At 35.9% G+C, this 21,960-nt stretch overlaps 2 protein-coding genes and 1 long non-coding RNA gene across 6 annotated transcripts in view; 1 reads left to right on the top strand and 2 right to left on the bottom strand.

Annotated features, from left to right (window-relative positions):
• REV1 (REV1 DNA directed polymerase) overlaps positions 1-9,308 on the top strand; it is a 61,238-nt gene extending 51,930 nt beyond the window's left edge. Inside the window, exons 16-23 of one of the 2 annotated variants that reach the window (XM_083362959.1) lie at positions 468-642; positions 839-1,029; positions 4,074-4,307; positions 4,481-4,595; positions 4,739-4,938; positions 5,098-5,254; positions 5,750-5,852; positions 8,877-9,308. In XM_083362959.1, coding sequence (XP_083219085.1) covers positions 468-642; positions 839-1,029; positions 4,074-4,307; positions 4,481-4,595; positions 4,739-4,938; positions 5,098-5,254; positions 5,750-5,852; positions 8,877-8,988 — 1,287 coding nt within the window. In that variant the 3' untranslated portion in view covers positions 8,989-9,308. The remainder of the gene's footprint in view (positions 1-467; positions 643-838; positions 1,030-4,073; positions 4,308-4,480; positions 4,596-4,738; positions 4,939-5,097; positions 5,255-5,749; positions 5,853-8,876) is intronic. The other variant, XR_014492566.1, reaches the window with a different exon arrangement.
• LOC310640594 lies at positions 72-5,754 on the bottom strand. The gene is made up of 3 exons (XR_014492567.1): positions 5,619-5,754; positions 4,459-4,615; positions 72-600 (listed from the first exon to the last, which is right to left on the bottom strand). It is a non-coding gene; the product is annotated as an uncharacterized lncRNA (long non-coding RNA).
• A 211-nt stretch (positions 9,309-9,519) lies between the features above and the next one.
• EIF5B (eukaryotic translation initiation factor 5B) overlaps positions 9,520-21,960 on the bottom strand; it is a 41,568-nt gene continuing 29,127 nt past the window's right edge. For all 3 annotated transcript variants that reach the window (XM_083362960.1, XM_083362961.1, XM_083362962.1), the window contains 10 exons: positions 20,729-20,860; positions 19,438-19,620; positions 19,182-19,343; positions 18,009-18,140; positions 16,073-16,204; positions 15,899-15,975; positions 15,654-15,818; positions 13,555-13,693; positions 12,902-13,063; positions 9,520-12,458 (listed from right to left, as the gene is read on the bottom strand). In XM_083362960.1, coding sequence (XP_083219086.1) covers positions 12,351-12,458; positions 12,902-13,063; positions 13,555-13,693; positions 15,654-15,818; positions 15,899-15,975; positions 16,073-16,204; positions 18,009-18,140; positions 19,182-19,343; positions 19,438-19,620; positions 20,729-20,860 — 1,392 coding nt within the window. In that variant the 3' untranslated portion in view covers positions 9,520-12,350. The remainder of the gene's footprint in view (positions 12,459-12,901; positions 13,064-13,554; positions 13,694-15,653; positions 15,819-15,898; positions 15,976-16,072; positions 16,205-18,008; positions 18,141-19,181; positions 19,344-19,437; positions 19,621-20,728; positions 20,861-21,960) is intronic.

The following is a 21,960-nucleotide window of genomic DNA, read 5'->3' as shown; positions in this document are numbered from 1 at the left end:
TGGACTAACTGGCCAGTCATTATTTAAAATGGTAAACACCGATCTGAGAAATAAGAATATGAAAAGGAGCATTGGCTAGGGTTAGGGAACTTTGGAAACTCTTGGATTAAACAGATTGTAAGATCTTCATTCACTCTTAGTTAATCAGCTAACTGGTTCAAGAATGTTTCATCGAATAACTGTAGATTCTTATTACTGAACAAATCTTGTAAATTTAATTTCACTATGACCTCTCCTTTTATTATTCTCATAAACATCCATAGTGGGCTTTTTTTCACTCACAGTGGGGTATGTCCGTGCGGGTGTGTTTGAAAGCTATAGATTTATGAAAAAGTATAGATTTATGAAAAAGTATTCCAAAAATAATTTATTAATGTTAAATATCTTTAGAAGACAATAGTTTTTGCTGCAGCAGACTGTAAAAGAACCTATCCCCCAAAATTTACCCTGGTAATCTTCTTTCCTAGGTTGGAATTCAAGTGCATCAGCTAGTTCCAGTTAATAAAACAATTTCCATGTCTTCCTCTAACACTTCATTACCTTCTGGGTTCTTGCCTGGTGGAGCTGATTCAATTATTGATTTTTTGCAAGTTCCAAAAGCTGTGAAGAAGTCCAAGAACAAAGAAGAAGAACGCAAGGAAGGTTGGAAGATAAATAACATTTTGCTTGTGGGTTTTTTTAAAGATAGTTTTTAAAATAAATTTTTATTCTTAGAAAACAGAGTTCCTTCTTAAATAGTATGTTACCATAGGTAAAGTTAGTTGAGTTACTATACATTTGTAGTTTTAGCTTGGTGTTCTGCAGTGATTGAAAATGTTGCCTTTTCTTTGACTGATAGTGTTTTTGGCTGCTGTGGATGTTGAAATATCTTCTACATCAAAAGCATACACAGAGTTACCATCACAAGCAACTAAACTCCATCACATTACCAGCAAATCTGAGCCTAATACCAGTTTGAATGGTTTATATCCACCAATCAGTATAAAATCCAGGCTTAATTTAAGTATTGAAGTGCCATCAGCTTCCCAGGTAAAATTTCTTTTTATATGGATAACGTAAAATCAATTTTATGCCCCTTTCTTAATAAAGGATGCATAAGATGAATAGTTTGTGGCCGTTTATACGTAATGCTTCTTAGTACTCCAGTGCATGTGTTTTTCCTGGGTTTGGTTTGAAAAATAATTTGTTTAATTGAATGGGAGAGAAATTTGTCTGAATTCCCTGGATGCCATGGCGGCATCTGACCTACCAAGCCTCATGAGCTGATAGCCTGATATTTGGGGGTGGGGGGGAGAGGAAGGGAGCTTGGAATGTAAGTATGGGGGAGGAATGGCAGCCCCCGGCTGAGTCTTGTGAAAAGCTAGCCAAGGTCAACCAACAATATGCAGAGCTGGGAACTGAGCACCTGGTTGGATATTTGCAGAAGGGGAGGGAGAGGGAACTCTGTGTTGTTTGCATGGGAAAACCTCAGATTTAGCTTATGCTATTTCTGTATCCATTTCAACTTCAGTAAAGTATGCTCTTGGCAAAACAAATGGCCAAGAATTTTTCTTTGCTAGATAACTGGGTGGGACCGTTGACATTGGACAATAAGGAAAGAGCATTGCCACTCTCTTCCATCAGTTAGTCTATTGATTGAATTATTTCAGTTTTAGCCATTTCTCTTTATATTTCAATTACTTATGAAAGACTTAAGGATTTATTTATTTTTTTTGTAATATATTTTATTGATTTTTTTCAAACATAAACCACTTAATAATTGGTGAACAGTGTGTTGTCTGGATTTACAGTTACAAAGCAATCACTAACAATTGATTTCCATAATCCATAATCCACATAATAGTTTTAGTTGATTTCCTCTTTTCCCACAACATTGCAGATATTGAGTAATACAATTATTGTTTCAATAGATAACAATTAAATATATAATTTTTCCCAATATTCTTAAAAATAATAATCTCATCAATATAATATTTCTTTTCTATCTGATCATTCTGGTTGCCTTATCATAGATCCTGTTACAGTCTTTAATTTTTTCTCCCACCAAATTCTAGGTATTCTTACTGGTTAAGATTTTCTCAAAAATTAATTACATTTAAAAATTTGACTCTTTATTTTTTTCATATGAACCATCTCATACTTTTACATTTCCTAAGGGATAGATAAAACAGTGAAAAAGAAGAAAGGAGAGCAAGAATAAAGAAACATAAAAAATAACATGCTACTTAAAATATATATCCCTCCTAAACTAATATATTTGTTTCCAAGATTTCTTATTCTTTATTAACCATAATTAAAAATATGTTTAATCTTTAAATATTCCATCTAATCCTTTAACTCTTATTCAAAACATTTTTTCTTATCCTCAGATTTATTTTGTAGTCTTACGGGATAAGTTGTTTTTTCCAATTTTTGTAAAAAGATTTTCCGCTAGAATTAAATGTTTGTTTGGTTAAGTTCCATCATTAAGTTTCTATTCTCAATTCTATATCCATTTATCTGCTTTATCTGCTCCTTCTGTGTTGTTTTCTGGGATTTTTTTTTGTTGCAGAGTTAATTTGGAAATAGATTGATTTATATTTTCAAAGCTATTTTGGATTTCTTTATGGTTTAAAGTCATTGTTGCTTGAATTAGTTGTGGTATATTATATATCTCCTCCTGTGAAGTATTTATGTTTTCTTGGTATGTTCTTTCTATATGTCTTTGATCCATGGCCAAGAATTTTGAGTTTTTCTCTTCCTTTCTTTTCTCTGTAAATAGCTTTAGAGACCGAATTAAATAGATATTTGTAATCCAAATAGTTCAAAAAAGATTTTTTTTCTGAAATTTATAATTCTCTTACCAGATTGTCTTTTTTATCACAGCTGTTCTTTGTTGTTAAAGCTTTGAAGGTCACAGACACAGATTAGCTGTTTTGCCAAGTCTTATATTAAAGTCGGTAGGGACGTGGTGGCTCAGTGGGTTAGGACGCTGAGCTTGTCGATCAGAAGGTCGGCAGTTTGGCGGGTCGAATCCCGAGTGCCGCGTAACAGAGTGAGCGCCTGTTACTTGTCCCAACTTCTGCCAACCTAGCACTTCGAAAGCACGTAAAAATGCAAGTAGAAAAATAGGGACCACTACACTGGGAAGGTAACAGCGTTCCATGTGCCTTTGGCGTCTAGTCATGCCGGCCACATGACCACAGAGATGTCCTCGGACAAGCGCTGGCTCTTCAGCTTTGAAACGGAGATGAATACCGGCCCCTAGAGTCGGAAAGGACTAGCATGCATGTGCGGGGGAACCTTTACCTATATTAAAGTCATAGCTGTCTTAGTCTTAATCCACCACTAGGTGTCAGCAGCATTTCACTTCCATGTATTTTGATCCTCTATAAAAAGATTAATTCACAGCTTCTGTTAGTATAAGGGTGAGGTGGAAATCCCCCTCCTTCCCTTTCGGAGGTATTTTGTTCCTTAGGGATCTTTTCCAGGAAATTGCATATAAAATAGAAAAGAGTAGATCAGATTCCTCACCCAGTTTCAAACAAGCTGTTCATAGTTGTGCTGGTTACTGCTTTTGGACTTCGGTTACTAGTAGCTTGGGCTGGTCGATGCAAAACGGCCAGCCTTTCTTCTGTCAAGTTAGAAGGCTTTCCCCAAGTTGAATGGAACGGCCGCTGCCATTCCGGAATCGCTGGAGCACCCTTCTTTCTTCGCTGCCTCTCCACGGTGACTTACACCTATTTAGGATCCCCTGGCAGGGCAAAATTAGCTGCAGGGGTGCAGAGAATCCACAAGCCTGTGACCAGTTACTACCGCACAAAACCGGAAGTCAAGACTTAAGGATTTAGTTTCACTTGTCCTGAGCATCTAGGATGCATTCACTTATGTTAGATTCTACTATTACATGTAGACACAGGAACAAGAGAAGAACAGCTTCTTCCTTTTATACCCTAAACATTTTGTACTTGTTTACTTACTAAGCAGAGAGTAAATACAGTGTTTCTGAGAAGAGTTCTGTGTTTAAGTTACATCAGATTTTCATTTCCACTTTCTTAAAGAAAAACACTATATTCACATTTTTTTCTTCATAGCTTGATCAGTCTGTTTTGGAAGCACTGCCTTCTGATCTTCGAGAACAAATAGAACATGCTTATTCTCTTCAACAAATAGATGCACATGATAATAGCAAGAAGGAACCAATAAATGGATACAATACTAGCTTTCCAACCCAGCCTGCTGGAACCGTTCTATTGCAGATGCCTGATCAGAAGGAATCAAGCAGTAATGCTGGAATTAATATAATAGCACTTCCAGCCTTTTCACAGGTAAATGATAATATGTATTAGTAGATTTAATGTGGTAAGCATTTTCTATAGAGGTTCTGTTAGATTTCTAGTTAGACACACCATTAATATAAATCTATTTCTTACACTAGAGCCAAAACTCAGAGTGATTTCATATCAGTGATATACTCACAAGTGGATGCTTTATTACTTAGGTGGATCCTGATGTTTTTGCCGCCCTTCCTTCAGAATTGCAGGAGGAACTTAAACAAGCATATGACCAAAGGCAAAATCATGTAGAGAACATATTACAGCAAACAAGTGCCACCGGTAAGTCTTTGAATGCAATCCTGTCAAATAATTACATGTAATCTTTTTTATTGCAGCAAATTTGTGTTACAATGGCTGTGTTATGGTTATTTCTGTAATCATAAAATACTATGCAATTCTCAGTCTTATTTCTTTCTTCTCAGCATCAAAGAATCCAGTTACAAAAAGTAAGAAAAGAACTAGAAAGAAAATCCAAGTCAGCCCAGTAAAAAATAACCTTAGTCCTTACAAAAACAAGTGTTTGGGTAACCCTGCAAAAAATATGGTTGTTTCTGTTGGAAGTCCTCAGAAATTAATAGATAACTTCTTGAAACAGGAAAAAGCAATCAGTGACAATCCTCAGGTAACTTTATAAGATAATGCAGCATTTCAGTGTTTTTAAACTTATTCTGATTTAAAATAATAAATTTCTTATTTTTCTGGGGTTCTTGTGCTTTGGGTTATTAAATGTTTCCTATTGAGAAGACAAGAAATTTTCATTTTTATATATCTTTCTGGATAGATGGAAGAAGTACAAGCTATTACAAATCCTTCCAGTCCATCTATTTCACAGCCATTATCATCTATCACAATTTGGCCTCAAGCACCTAATCTAGCAGGAGCTATTGAATTTAACGATGTAAAGGCCTTGCTTAAGGAATGGATTACAACTATATCAGGTAAACTCTAGGTACATTACTTTTTAATGAAAGAATTGGTGTATCTTATAAGTAAATGTAATTGAAACAAAGCTACATTTCATGTTTGTACTGGATGTCATCAAATAATTACATTCTATAATCCTGGTATTTTTGAATAGGAGATTCAATATTTAAAATATTTTAATTCTTAAGTTATTTACTGTACTCTTAAGAGCTACTGTGGGTTTCCACTATTGCCTGCATTCTGTAGTCTTCAAAGGATATTTCTCTTAAAATGCCAGAGAAGTATATCCTCCAGTACACATATTTAAAATTAGACAATGTTCAAAATCACACAGGATTTTTCATACATAATAAAACACAAGGAGCTTACTTTACTCACTTGAAAGAGGCAGAATTTTTGTTTTAAAAGGAGTATCAATTTACATCAGTGTTAAAACATCCTTTAATTTAAAGCTGCTTAATTTCTGTTGCTTCTAAGAAGCATCCTATAAATTATTTATAATTTTGCAGATCCCATGGAGGAAGACATTTTGCAAGTTGTGAAGTATTGTACTGATCTGATAGAAGAAAAGGATTTAGAAAAGCTGGATCTAGTCATAAAGTACATGAAAAGGTAATTAAAGGCTAACTTATTTTTGATACATAGAAATAAAAAATCCAGATGACATTGAAAATAAGTTATAAAACTTATTTAAGAATTTCAGGTAATGATTCTTTATACTTGCATATCTTAATTTGTCGTGTTATTTTCCACACAACTGAATATCTGAGACTTGTTCATTTGTGATACTACATCCGTTATTTATTGTGGATTGATTTCTCTGCATTATACTGGTGGGTTTGCACTTGCAATGTTCTGGAAGATTTCTGAGAGGAAGCCTGTATAGCAGTCCTGCCTGTCTTCTGCCTGTTTTGCATTAACTTGCCTCAAATCTCCTGCATTGCAATATTATTCCAGATTTATTAGGATATTATACCATCAAAATTATTAGGAGTGTTCTCTGTGATTTTGTACTGAATACAGACACATGAAGAATATGGGGAGTTTTCCTTTTTTCCCCCATTTTGTTCTATTAAAATGTGGTTTTTTCCCCTTTTGTTCCCAGCTTTTTTACCACATGACCAAGGCCCACTGTTTCTCTGAAATTTCACATATGCTCCAGCTACCCGTCCACAAACCCTTTTTGCTTAGCAGGATATTGTGTGGATTCCTATCTATTGCTCAAAGTATTAGAATCAGAATTAATCCTCTTGCCTTCATATTTTCCTCTGGAAGAAAGCTTTAAAAGCTATTGCCATAACTTCAAATAAGTTTTCTCTCTCCAGCCTCTGCCTGCTAGATGCAAGTGCTCTTTTTTTCTCTCTCTATGGCCACATCTATGGCGGTGAAATAAAGTTAGCTCATCTATATACCAGAGTGGCATGGAATCATGAAGACTGAGACTTCATGAAAGCTTAACTCTTTCATATGCCCCCCTCCCCCTTTGTCAGTAATTGACAAGGTCATGCCAAGATTCACAAACCAAAATTCTTTAATGATCTCTTGGTGAAATCAGGGACTGTTGTTTTACTGCAGCTATCAAATGACAATCAGCAGTTTCCTCAGTAATAAGCTTCTCTTAGTAATACTGTATTCACCACGTTCATATTTCGGCTCTTCCACTACAGTCCTTTTACAGGGTGGTAAAGCAACTTGTCCTATAAAGTTTAAGTACTGTGAAACTATTTCTATTTGGTAAAAAAAATCCTGTTTTATTATTTTATTCAAGAAATTGTTCACTTAAGCAATTAAACTTGTTAAACAATTAGAGGTTTCTCTGCCATCTTTGTGGAAGTTTATTTACTTCCCCTTTCTCCCTTTCATGACTATTGATGGCTTGTCTGTCCCATTCCCTTTTTCCATAACCAGTATTCTCCCTCCCCCCCCCCCCCCATGGGATTAAATGGCTTGGAAGAAAATTGAATTACAACATCAGTAGGAAGTATTAAGAGCTTCTATCCATTCACCTCTTGCATCTATTGTAATCTTCCTCATGGCTTTGGTCTGTCAAACAAGTATTCAGCCATCAAGAATCAATCCTGGTTTATTTCATTTAGTACAGTGACAAAGTTGCACTCAATATGATCACCTTTTCCTAAGAGCTTTAAATTCTACCTTTCCCAGGCAACTTTATTACCATTTTTCTACTCCAGTTCTTTTAGATGTTTGGAATCTTCCTTATGTAACTGCAAGTGAAATGCAGCTTATCTGTTTACAGTAACAAAGCTGCAACTTTGTGAATCACATTTTGATGTAAAATCAGCCCAATGCACAGCGTGATCAGCATGATGCACAGACTACAAACAAAACAACTGTTTTTCTATAACTAGTTGAATGGCTACAGGATTTCACATAATCCACCTGCCATAATTTCTTGCATGTGCTTCTAAACTGCCCTAACTGTTAAGGAATTGAGGAGATAGCAGGCCTGAATAAACCTCTACAAATGGATAAGATTTCAGACAACAGGTTAACTAGAACAATCCTAGTTATAGACAAGGAGTTGGAGTTTTTCTGTTCTTTGAATTGCTCTCATTAAATACCAGTTATACTCTGTTCCTTATAAAAGTTCTGTAAATTTGTAAACTGACAAATATTTTGACATTTCAGTTTAAAATCTCATGATTTAATACCTAAATACAGAATGCATAATTTTGTATGTTTGTCTTGTGCCACTTTACATTTGTTTTTAAATGATCTTGCATAGACATTTTAGCTGTGTATGTGTGTATATAAGGGATTAACAAATATGGGACTAAAAAGTTTCATTTAGCATTTGAATAAGTTTTTTCTTTTTTCTTTTCTTTATGTGATATTAGTATTGCTTGTAGTCATTTCATATGAGCTAGAGTGCGATAGACTTAATAGTTTATTGTTGTTAGCATATGGTTGTTTATGATTGTTTTTACCTTTATACTTATATTTAGCTCTGGGAAGTCGGGGAGGGGGGAGGGTTAGGGAGGGCTAGGAAGAGTTGGGTGGGGGGTGGGGGGGAGGGATTGTTAAAGATAAACTGTATTTAAAAACTTTTTAATAAAAAAAAGGGATGCGGTGGCTCAGTGGGTTAGGATGCTGAGCTTGTCGATCAGAAGATTGGCAGTTTGGCGGGTCGAATCCCGAGTGCCACGTAACAGAGTGAGCGCCTGTTACTCGTCCCAGCTTCTGCCAACCTAGCAGTTCGAAAGCACGTAAAAATGCAAGTAGAAAAATAGGGACCACTACGGTGGGAAGTTAACAGCGTTCCGTGCGCCTTTGGTGTCTAGTCATGCCGGCCACATGACCACGGAGACCTACTCGGACAAACGCTGGCTCTTCGGCTTTGAAACAGAGACGAGCACCAGCCCCTAGAGTTCGAAACAACTAGCACGCATGTGCGGGGGAACCTTTAACTTTACCTTATGTGTGTATATGTTTGCATGTATTTTCCACCAACAATATTTTAAGTATTTTCACACAAGAAAGCAAACTACAATTAATATAGCTAAGCATATTCTAAGTTGGGCCAGGGCTGTTCCAGCTCAAAATCTTGCTCTGTAATCTATGAAAATGTGATGATTATTTTTCCTTTCCATTCTATCACTTTTTTTATCTCCACAGGCTAATGCAGCAGTCTGTAGAGTCAGTATGGAACATGGCATTTGATTTCATTCTTGACAATGTTCAAGTTGTTCTGCAACAAACTTATGGAAGCACATTAAAAATTATCTGATCTGATCTTGTAGAAAAGGATATGGTAAGAGCCTGGAGCTCTCTGATAGCTGTACCATAAGTGCTTGTGAGGTATTTGCAAAGTGCATGAAATTAAGCTAAGTTTTTATAAGTTGATTTTTTTTTTAAAGGAGAAGGTGTTTTGTACATTTTCTTTCAGCAAAGTGCCAAAATTTGTCAGTATTGCATGTAAATAATTGTGTTTAAATTCTTTTATTGTAGTATAGAATCAATTTACAAAATGTTTGTTTATAAAAGTTTTATGGATTTTTACAGTGAAGTGTTTACAATTGTTTAATAAAGAATTGTATGTAATTTGTACATATCTTGTTTCACTAGTTTAATTTTTCCCTAAATGCTATAAATTTGAGGAGTTAATATTAGTTTTCATATTTTCATTGGCTAAACATTTATTTTCAAGCTCAGTTATTTCACAGTGGCAGAAGGCTCTCTGAAAAGTGCTTATCTAGTGATTTGGACTTTTTTTTAAAAAAAATTCATTATTCTTGGAGTATAACATGAACAACAGAATCCTGGCATTGCATTTCTGTCTCATAATTTGCTAAATCTGATAATATTAATGCAGCTTGGTCTGTTCCTACTATTTTTTTTAATATCAAACACATGTAAGAAACATTTTCCTATTCACAAAATACTCATTTTTCATTACTAATAACAGTTTTCCTTCTATTTAAAGAGGTTGTGTTATAGCAGTTTACTGAAATCTTTAAAAGTTTAGAGGAAAGAAGAACGTCTACTGGATTAGGTCAAGTGGCTGATCTTACAGTTTAGCAAATGGACTTCTTTTTGCATCCACACTACTAGTAGCTGGCTGACAAACCTACTCAGTGTAGTCCTCAATGGTACTACATCCACATGGAGAGAAGTAAGCAATGGGGTACAAGGTTCCATTTTAGGCCCAGTACTCTTCAATATCTTCATTAATGACTTAGATAAGAGAATAGAAGGGAAACTCATCAAATTTGCAGATGACACCAAACTGACAGGAGTAGCCAACACCCCAGAAGACAAGTTCAGGATCCAAAAAGATCTTGACAAATTTGAACAATGGACCCCATCCAACAAAATGAGTTTTAATGTGGAGAAAAGCAAAGTTTTACATTTTGGCAGGAAAAATCAAAGGTTTAAGTACAGATTAGGCAAGACCTTCTCAAAAACAGTAACTGTGAGAGGGACCTTGGAGTCCTAGTGGACGATCATTTGACTATGAGCCAGCAGTGTGCAGCAGCAGCCAAAAAAGCTAACACACTCCTGGGTGGTATAAACAGAAGCACAGAATCAAGTTCACGCGAAGTATTAGTACCACTTTATAAAACCCTAGTGAGACCACACCTGGAATACTCAACCAATTTTGGTCACCGTATTACGAAAAAGATATTGAGTCTTTGGAAAAAGTGCAGAGAAGAGCAACTAACACAATCAGGGGCCTGGAGACTAAAACATATGAAGAATGGCTGCAGGACCTGGGTTTGGCTAGTCTAAAGAAAAGAAGAAATAGGGGTGACATGATAGTATTCCAGTACTTGAAGGACTGCCACAAAGAAGAGGGCGTCAAATTATTCTATGAAGCATCAGAGGGCAGGACAAGAAATAATGGTTGCGAACTGATCAAAGAGAGAAGCAACCTGAAATTAAGGAGAAACTTCCTGAGGACAATTAACCAGTGGAACAGCTTGCCTTCAGATGTTGTGGGAGTTCCATCACTGGAGGTTTTTAAGAAGAGACTAGACAGCCACTTGTCTGAGATGGTATAGGTTCTCCTGCTTGAGAAGGGGGCTGGACTAGAAGACCTCCAAGGTCCCTTCCAGCTCTGCTCCTATTCCATTCTATTCTATCCTATCCTAGTGTGAAGAGATTTCTTCTTATCCTCATATCCTCCTGGTAATTCTAGCAACATATCAACTGACCTTCACAACAGTCTCATTAGAACTTAAGAGAATTCTGTTATCACATTTAATTTCAGAATTTGAGATATACTAATCTTGACTAATGAGGCTATATGAAAAGTGGTTTAATATCAAAATAAATAGAAAACAGTGAGGACTGAAGATATGTTTATCTTATCTGGTAAAAATGTTATCTTTAGAATAGACTTAAGTGACACCATATCTTGATGTTTTTGCATACCTGATTTGTTTCTTACCTAAGTTAATCAGCTTCTTTCAACTTGTAGAATTTTAACTTTTTATTACATTTACAATTTTAAGTTTACTGCTATATCCTGATAATTATGGTTGCAATGAGAATCATTTTCTGGCTGGCTAATGCCATTCTGCAAACATCCTGCCATTATGGTTAAGATTAAGGCCATTCTGCAAACATCAGGCAAAAAACTAAGAGTAGGATTGTTGATAATCTGCCTTCCATGTAACCCTAGCAGTAGATACCATGATGCTATTATTGTATAAGATCACTATCCAAAGATGGTTTAATTTTAGCCCACCTTCCTAGATGTTTGTACAATTATACAGTACAATTATACCACCTCATTTACATATTAATAGGATTACTACACATAACACTTCAACTACACTGACCAGATCAAACTGCTCAACTGTGCTCTTCCAAGCATTTGGCAGAGAGATTTTATTCCATCTTTCTAACCAACCTTACACAAGAGGACTATTGAAGTGTTTAGACCAGACACACATAACTAAATTTTGAAAGATATATTTGCATGCTGCACTGCCTTTATTAGGAATTAAATATCAGAGTAATGTTCATTTATTTTATTTGCAGTTCAGCATTAATGATTAATTTGCCAAATTTCATAAACTGTACAAGCAATAAAAGGCAGCCAACTATGCTTTACATTATTGTTTCACACCAATCAAATACAGATAGCCAATTACCTAATTTTTCTATAATAAATTTCTATAGGCACAAAGCAGAAGTGATGAAAAAAATCAGGGGGAAAGAGGGTATGCATAAATAAAGATTTCTTACATCAAAAAGTCCAAAAAATCACAAAGTCTGTAAGAGTTTGATTAGGCAAATACTGTGGTACTGATCTTACTAGTATAAAAGTGAAAGCTAAGTTACTTAATAAAAAAAATATTTTCTTTTAATTTGGGGGTGTGAACTGGAAAGGGCAAACTTTAAAAGTAGCCAGTACAAAGTGAAGGGCATTGGGAAAGATGCACAGGCACATTGGAACCACAGGGACATAAATTGACCACTGTCAAACCAGTGTAAGTTATTTGGTTTCTCATGGAAAACATTTTATCCACATTTTCCCCAGATGTTTGTTAAATTCAACAGCATATTTATTATAAGCTGCTGTTGTTCTTATAATAGGAACTGTGGGCTTTTGCTAATCATTGTTCAAACTTCTGACAGAACCTAGATGATTTCAAATACTTTCTTGAGCTCCACAATAAGTTGCCAGTCAGACTTCTGCATTTCATCTCGGAACCAGTCTTTCAGGGCATCAATGGACTGACGACTAATCTGTAGGTAGAAAAACAAAATGTTTACCATGACACCTCTACTTGTAAGATTGTTATATATAGCACAAACCTACATTTCATAAATTTCAGAAACCAAAATAACTTTTTGAAAAGTTGCACCTTAAGCACTGTAATGATGTTGTCAACCAATTTTAATTTTAACCTCTATAAGCAAAGAATGATTTTGTATCAAAATTTCTGTAACAGCCTCTCTTCCCCACCCCCATGCTGACATAGTCTAATTCAGCCATGTCAAATTCATCACGCCACGTGACATCACACATATCAGAGCTTTCCCCCCATTGCCAGCAATGGGGTGGGTGCGGTTTCGTGCTGTGTCCAGCCTGCGGGCCGGCAGTTTCGCACCCTTAATTCTATCCCATTTCAAAAAAGGCCTTTTGTCCCTACATTCAACTATGACACCCCGAATTAAAAAATGTTTACCTTGCTGACAAGCATATCGGTTGCTTCAAAATGTCGACCGTACATTTTTGGTGCTTCACCAGGAATTGGTTCTATTTTTACACAGACCTCTTGACCTTTTTTTGCAACATCTACTTGTTTATGATTTATTTCAATACTTGTAATTATTCCAATATCAATGAACTGTAATAAAACATACTTTAATTAGCATTCAATTTGCAGAACAAGGGCATAAGCAAAACGTCCCCATAAAATCTGAAGAATATGGCAGTCTTTTGTTAACTGTTATGTGGTACTGTACATATGTGACAGGGTATACAATGAAAGATTGGGACTGAAGTCCAATTATCTCTAAACACCTGAGAAAACCTTGGGAAAGCAGCTTTGCAGGCTTTTACCTATTTCTAAAGATGTTCTGTCAAATTTAAGATTTCAAGCTGCATAGAAAAATAGATCCATAGATAAAATCAATATTCCACAGAAGTCGTGATAGAGGACATTTCATCAAAGAATCCAAGTTTCTAATCTATGCAACTTAACTGCAACATAGTTGGCTTTTTAAATATAAAAACACCTATTATCAAAATATATTAAAATGAACTATTTTTTAAATTATCCAAATATAACCCTTCTTTTAAAAAGATAGAATATATTTAAAGATACAAAATACTCACATTTTTACTAGGTACACAAATTGGAGTTCCTTGTTTTACCTGACCTGCGTCCACAAGGACTCCCATCACTATTGGATCACGAGAATTAAAAATAAATTGAGGAAGTATTTTCATCTTACAAGGGAATACTGCTATATGCCTGGGAGGAAGGGGGAAAGAAAGATGACAAAGAACTATTAAAATGTGGTCTGAAAATAAACCTGCATGCACAAAAATCTATTTTGATTCACAAGTACTACTTCTGAGAAATCTAGACTGAAAATAATTTAAATCCATAATGCCATATCTACTTCAGCAATTCCTAAACCACATAAAACTCCTAGAACTGTAAATATTTAATAAAAATAAACTGACTGTAATGCTACAATGTGCATGTAATTATTTGGCAAGCTTTCTTCAGTAATCATAAAGAACTCTTACCCAGATTTTATAAAACATCTCCATGTGATGTAGACTAGAATTCTAAAACATTTAACAGTCTATTAACTAATTTGTTTGGTCATGAGTTGCCTATTTTTATCAAGTAGTAAAGAAAATTATTAAATCATAAAAATGATACAATATATCACAAAAGGCTGCTATCACTATCAACTATGGTATCATTCTGTCACAAGTAGTGATAGTCACTATTTGTCACATTTAGTTTAGCAGTTTCCTTAGACCAGAGGTAGGCAACCTCGGCTCTTTTATGACTTGTGGACTTCAACTCCCAGAATTCCTGAGTCAACGAAGTAACTATAAATACAAGCAAAACTCTATACAGGTAATCCTAGCAACTCCATCACTAAGCGAAGCAGTTGCTAAGTGGGAAATCATGTGACTACAATTGTGCTTCCTTTTTCCCACTTCCCTGCCCTTTGGAATGTTCATGCTGGGATAATTAGCAAGAAGGGAATTAATGTTTGTATTTACATTCATGAGAGGAAGGGATTATTACCTGTATTTATACAGGTAATCCTCGACTAACCACCACAAATGAGCACAAAATTTCTGTTGCTAAGTAAGACAGTTGTGAGTTTTGCCCCATTTTACAACCTTTCTCACCAGTTAAGTGAATCACTGCAGTTGTTAAGTTATTCCCCATTGAGTTTGCTTGTCAGATTGCATGAGGTGATCACATGACCCATGCAACTATCATAAATGAGTGTCAGTTGCCAAGCATCTGAATTTTTATCATGTAGCCATGGAGATGCTGCATAAGTGTGAAAAACTGTCATAGGCCACTTTCTTCTGTGCTGTTGTAACTTGAGGCAATCACTTAATAAACTGCTGTAGGTTAAGGACTACCTGTACGCCATATGAGAAATATAGAAAGCAATGTGCTGGTGCTGGCAGCTGTAAGCACACTATGCAAACAGCCCGTTGTTTTCCCCATTATGTCTGTTTACTTTCTTGTAATCTAATTTGTTCCCTCCAATATGAGGGAGGAGGGAGGAACATCAAAGGTCAGACACAAAACAATACATACCAATTGTAAGGCAATTACATGACTGAAGGATGCTACGAAGTTCATAAATATGGGTATTGCTCGTAAGCTTATTTTTTCAACATTGTCTTAACCTTGAAAGGTCACTGAACAAAGCAATCAGTAACTAAGGACTACCTGTATAACTCTCCCAAACTATTTCTACCTATTCTACCAGGTCCTGCAAGAGGGATATGTTCTGGGTCCTGTTGGGTAAAAAGGGCGCAGAAAGTTCTGCTGCAGTGCCCGTCCTTTAGAACTTCATTAGAACAGAGACTATCTGTGACCATGCTGAATCTTTGTAAACCTCTTGAAATCTCAGTTTGGGGCCTGGGGCACCAAGTATGTGTGAGAGTCTGTCTCTTGGCTTTATTGATGAGTTATTTTCTGGATGCTTGCCTGTTATGTTTTTATTTGTATATTATGTGTATTTTAACGACTGCTTCAGTCAACAACCGAGATTCTGGTCCAAATTGTAGTATTTAAGTGAGGATGTCCTATGTTTTTATACTAACATTTTTCAGTTGAAATGAGAATGAAACACTGAACTGATATAAGACTGGTCTTAAAAAATAATTTCACAATTCACACACAATATTTATATCTATATCTCATAATGAGAATTTCTACTTACTTGAATTCTTCTTGTTTCTGTTTTTTGTAGTCTTGCCTATATTTTGTGAAGGCATCAAATAAATGATATATAATTTCTGCACTAAAGATTCTAACCCCTAAACTATCAGCCATTTCCTGGGCATCTCGTTCAATCCTCACATCAAACGCCAAGATCACTGCGTACCTTGAAAATAATAATGATAATATTAGGTAGTTGTATATGACACCTACTTAGAAATGCTACAAACATTTTGAAATACTCACTGTGGATCATGCTCCAGCATGACTGATGCCTTCATAACATCCTTTTTATGCACAGGTCCTATATTAATACCAGCATACTGTCAGGAGACAAGGAAAAAAAACAGCTTGTCTTAATATAAATTCTGCAAGTATTACATAACAAAATAATGACAAAAAAGAATCTTGAGTACTTACTGGCACTTCTGAAGTTTTCAGAAATTCAAGTAATGCTTCTAAAGATCCCAAGGTAGATGCCTGGACATAGACACCTTTTTCTTCTAACTTTATGGCATTCAGTGTCTGCTTCAGTTCATGTATTAATTCATCCTTAAAATAAAAAATGAAGCATGTTAGAAAACCTGCTTTTTCTTGTCCAAAACAGGAAGTAGCATTATATAGATGCACAATATGTATATCAGAGTGTGTCATGCCTGACTTGGATGAGGAAATGGAGCCAGAACAGGACCCTATTGAGGCCCAGGAGAGGGTGTCTGTGGCTTCAGAGGACTGTGGGGAAGAGCAGGCTGAAGCAGGCCAAGGGCCCTTCAGGTTTGGAACAGGAGACAGAGTTCAGGCGAGGAGCAAGGCCCACCCCCACCTGATCCTAGAGCTAGGAGAGTGGAGAGGAGGAGGGAACAACGCAGGCAGGCTCACTTACCTGGGAGGACAGCGTCCAGCCCCAACCCACAAGGCACACCTGGGGACTAAGATATAAGGAGCCGCTGTGGGGTGGGAACTTTCTCAGGAACAAATGTTGAATCTTGGGAAAGTTGTGTATTGTTGCTCTTGTTCTGTGCCTTTTTTGGGAAACCTGGACACCTTAACTACAGGGACCAGCTGACCACATGGATTTCCTGATTTATGACCTCAGACTGCATTTCGAATTCTCTCTTTGCAAACTGTTCAGGCTCAGGGCTCATTAAGTTTATGTTTTGTTTTGTTATCTTTATGGCCTTGAGGACATTTGTATACTAATCAGGCTGTATTGAAACTGCCTTCAGCCAGAGTCCGCTGGAAGAGTGTGTGTGTGTCTGTGTGTGTGTGTGTGTGTGTGTGCGCACATGCACACACGCGCTTTAGTTGGAGGCTTGCCAGCAAACGGAGCATTTGGAGGAAATTAAAGAACTGTTTACATTGCCAGCTGACTGCATTGCCTTTGTGCTGTGCCCTGGGTCATCACAGAGATAGAGCTTCATATTTAGGAACATGCCACTGGAAGCTCAAACTAAGGTTTGCCATAGTATAGAGCTCTACCACACAAGACAGCAAAAACTGTTTGTGGCCAACCAATGTCCCATTTGTAGCCTGAGAGGGTGGAGTCCCAAATTTTTCCATGATAGTGATGCGTTTGTGGAGGGTAGGTGAATTTTAAAGAAAAAATGGTAACTGTTTTAAGCCTTCCAGGAGCTAATTTTACTGGTTAAAATTCCCAAACTCTTTTTATTTCAGCATAAGAACTTTTAAAAATGAAGAATGTTACATTTCAGTTTGACTGATTTCTATCTTCTCAAAACACAAGGTTAATTTACAAATACTTAGATTAGATTTTATCCCATCTTTAAAAAAAATCACAAGTAAATCTCTTATTTCTCCAGGGTACAATGAAAAGTTCAGTTCTGTGGTAATCAGTGCTAAAAGATCCCCCCCCCAAATTCCCCATTAAATGTTCCAGACACTAAAATGTCAGCAATTATAATTCAATCCTAATTTTACAGATTTCTAGACAGTACAGAATTGTCCAATTTTTTTAGCTAACATTTAATTGAAACCTATTAGCTTATTCAGATGCCACAGCTATTATTATACCTATAAGGCCTTACTTCAATTTACTTCTCAATGATTTGCTATATGAAAACAATCATTGCTTTTAATTACATCGCACATTTACAAATTTAAAAAGCCAACAGTTGAGAAATGCTACTTTGCTTCAGTTTCTTTATAATGTTTTGGAACATAGGGGGAAAGTTTTCAACCTGGGAATAAAAATGTATTCTGAAAAGTTCCTCATTGATGGAATTTCACACAACGTATTCCTAATTGTTCTACTTCAGCACAATTGAGTCATTTATACTGGGATTTTCTGGCTGCTGAAACTCAATTAAGATTCTGATGGGGATCATCTATGCCTTACTTTAAGAACTGGAATTTCATCTTCTTTATAGGCTACGAGCAGGGGCAACCCAGCCAGTGTTTTCTCCAGGTCCTTGCCAAGAATCTTTACTCCTTGTGCAGCAATAACTTCTTTGTGTTTTTCATATTGATTCTACACAAACAGAAAGATGAATTGAAAAGCACATAATTATTTTTCTAGTTCTCCAATTTATTATCTTTGTTTTAATTATATTCAGAACTGTCAAGCAACATCAAGAACCCCAATCATTTAACTCTATTCAGTCATTTGACAAGATGACAGATATACATTTATTTAATGTGAATCCTACAATTAAATTAAATTGGAAGGAATTAATATGACAAAAGAAGGCACTTCTTGAACAAAAATAACCATTAAATGTTGCGGTTTTTAGGCTGAATACTTTCACAAGAAGTGCTGCTTTATCCAAATTCTAAGATAATACAATATAAAGGCTCTTAGGTTAGATTCTACTCCATATCAGCATATTAAGTTATAATGTTGCTCTATCAGGATATAATAGAAGCATAAATTCACCTATAGAAAAAAGTTCCAAAATTGATTAAATGTTATGACAATAAATATTATTCAATTAAACATTAATTTTAGAATATTCCTGCCAGTAGATCTTTAAATTATAGCAAAACAGAAGCATAAAAAATGAGAAATAAATGACATACAACAGCTTCAACATGTCATAATATCAGACAATATGACAAAAACTACTTGGAATCTCCATTTGGAGACATATCCTTTAAGAAACTGAATCTGTTATTTTTTGCTAATAGAAATGCAATGGTAAAGAGCATAGGTAGGATTAAATAGTGCCTGAAATGGTATAGGGTTTCCTGCCTGAGCAGGGGGTTGGACTAGATGACCTCCAAGGTCCCTTCCAACATCATCATCATCATCATCATCATCATCATCATTATTATATTATTATTATTATTATTATTATTATTATTATTATTATTATTATTATTATTATTATTATTTTCACCCAGTATGATTGGACACAAAAACATTTCCCTAGCACTGCTCCCTTTCACAAATAGTACATTTCTTGGAAAAGGTCATTAGTGCAAAAATAAGATTAATTATCTGGGGGAAAGGAAGGGTATTTACACATCATTAATTAATTCCAGGAATATTTTTCATATGCTGCTTCCTTACCTTCACTCGTAATTCTTTCATGGGCGGTGGGAGCAAAAGGCCTCTTATTTGTGTTACTATGGGACCTTCTACTCCAGGGACAATAATGGTATCACCTTCCTTCAGCCTTCCATTAATCAAAATGACATCTATTGTCGTACCCATTCCAGGAAGTGCTTTGACCTAAAAGAGACAGGATTATATGTCTTAAATGATCTGCCACAATCCAGTTTGTTATCTAAGCAGCATATCAAAAGATTTGCTAGGTAAACATTACCTCCATAACCTGTGCTCTCAGCTCTTCACAGTGTGCCAGTCTCTTATTTAACATGGTTTGTGTCAATTCAACAAGAAGAGCAATTAAACTTCCCATACCATCTCCTGTATGAGCAGAGGTAGGAACCAGAGAAACAAACGTGCGGGGATCCTTATTTTCATAGTACAAGGCAGCATTCAAGCCCTAAAACAAGAAGCAGAGCATCACTAAAGCAAAAGAAGCAGTGACTTTATTCTGCCTAGTCAAAACAGAAACTAAACAGGATGGAAAAACGGGATACATTATCTAATATCCAATGCTCTCATATTCAAGTTATTCATCAGAAAAACAGTCTTCTACTTCAGTGCTAAAAATGTCTGATGACTCTGATTCATCCTGCAAAAGATCTCATAGTGGGGCAGACTATAGAGGACCAGATGATCTTGCAGATTAAGCCTAAACCTTGTAAGACTTTCACAACAAAGTAGCACCTTGAATTTGACTAAGACAATTACTGTTAATGAGTACAGATATTTCATCACAGAGATAATATGACACCTTTAAGAAGTGCTGCTTCTTAGGGTGATTTATACTGTCATACTGTATTCCAGACCTGCTCTAACTTCTAATTTCTATATCATCTTCAAGGGTTGCCCCTTGAGAAGTTGTCCAAGTTACCAAGGCATATGACATCAATATTAATAAGACTGCAGGAAAATTATAATCAGAGTACTGATTACAATAAGTATCAAATCTATACAGGATTTTTCACAATAGCTTGAACAATTAAATAACAGACAAGATGGAACTTTAAATGTAAACCTAAAATAAATGTAGACCTTATATAAACAATACTTTTCACAGTACAACAATATCTCCCTTTTGTTTTCCTCAGAAATATTACAGTCAATAGTACGAAAGTTTTGACAAATTCAGTATTACTTCACCATGTCTCTTCCCAGCAGAGATCATTCACTGGACAAGTAAGGATGTCTCCCTATCAAATTCAGGTCTGAAAGCTAGATTGGAAAGGATCTTGATAATTGAGCCACAGTGCCACTGTCTGAATCAACTTTGTTAAATCATTATGGGGTACCAATCTATAATTGTGAAATTGTTGTCTAAGCCTGTCTTTTTGACAGTTTCTATGTATATCATATCTGTTCTCAATGTTCTTCTATCAAACATTTGATTGTAAATTTGTTTGATCATGGATGGTTAATGTGCTTGGACTAGTTTTATCTACAGGAATTACAAGGCACAAAGCATACTCAAGATGATTAACAATTTTTTTAACCAAACTGATACTCACCTGCTGGGCAAATTCTACTATGACAGCCTTAGCACGCTCCTCAAATTCATCCTTGGTGTTTTTTTTCTGTTTCTTCAAAGTAACAGCTACATCTGTATCTGGACTCTTTTTCCAGTCATACAATCTATCAATCTGAAGAAGACCAAATTCCCCACTATTTAATATTGTATTATTCAGGCAGAACTATGTAGTAAATACTCTTTGTATGTATGGAAATAAGCAAGCAAATAAACTATATGGTAATCAACATGTTCATACTTTGGATCTTCATTTAAACGCACAGTCCCCTATTCGTTCACTGAAATAAGTTGATTTTTTCCAAACAACCGAATGCTCATGTGGGACAATTGAATGCTAAAGTCCTTCTTGCAGGAGAAATTTGAAGACTGTTTCTACACCAGAGCTTCAAATACAGCTATTGGCCCTTTATGCAAATGGTCCTTAAGAACCAATCATTTAAACATTTAATTCTACTGAATTAAACCCACTTACATCTACATAAATTGCCATTCTTTTCATTCTCAAACATACAGGACTAAAAGTCCTGAAATGATGTGGGTATAAAGAGACAGTACAAAAGCATTCTTAAGCTGATATTCATTTTAGTACAATCCAGTATTAATCTTTCGTATGCAGATGACGCGGTGGCTCAGTGGGTTAGGTCGCTGAGCTTGTCGATCAGAAGGTCAGCAGTTTGGCGGGTCGAATCCCGAGTGCCGCGTAACAGAGTGAGCACCTGTTACTTGTCACAGCTTCTGCCAACCTAGCAGTTCGAAAGCATGTAAAAATGCAGGTAGAAAAATAGGAACCACTACGGTGGGAAGGTAACAGCGTTCCGTGCGCCTTTGGCGTCTAGTCATGCCGGCCACATGACCACGGAGACGTACTCAGACAAGCGCTGGCTCTTCGGCTTTGAAACGGAGATGAGCACCGGCCCCTAGAGTTGGAAATGACTAGCACGCATGTGCGGGGGAACCTTTATGCAGATGGCTACAGTATGAATTCAGTTGCATCTGCTCTTCCAAAAGGGACAAAATATTTATAGGTATGTTCACCTAATTTATTAAATGCTAATAAACTATTTTATTATTTTAGTAAAGCCTTGATTTGATTAAGCTTCTTTGCATGAGGGAAGAGTACAACCTGGATTGACTACTTCCTAATCTAATACTTTAACCACTGATATGTAAAGCATTGATTATGGATGTGTGAAGCACAACAAAGGAGATAAT

This window comes from Vipera ursinii (assembly GCF_947247035.1).
Source record: "Vipera ursinii genome assembly, chromosome: 4".
Taxonomy (NCBI): Eukaryota; Metazoa; Chordata; class Lepidosauria; order Squamata; family Viperidae; genus Vipera; species Vipera ursinii.
This window is presented reverse-complemented; position numbering and strand designations above follow the sequence as displayed.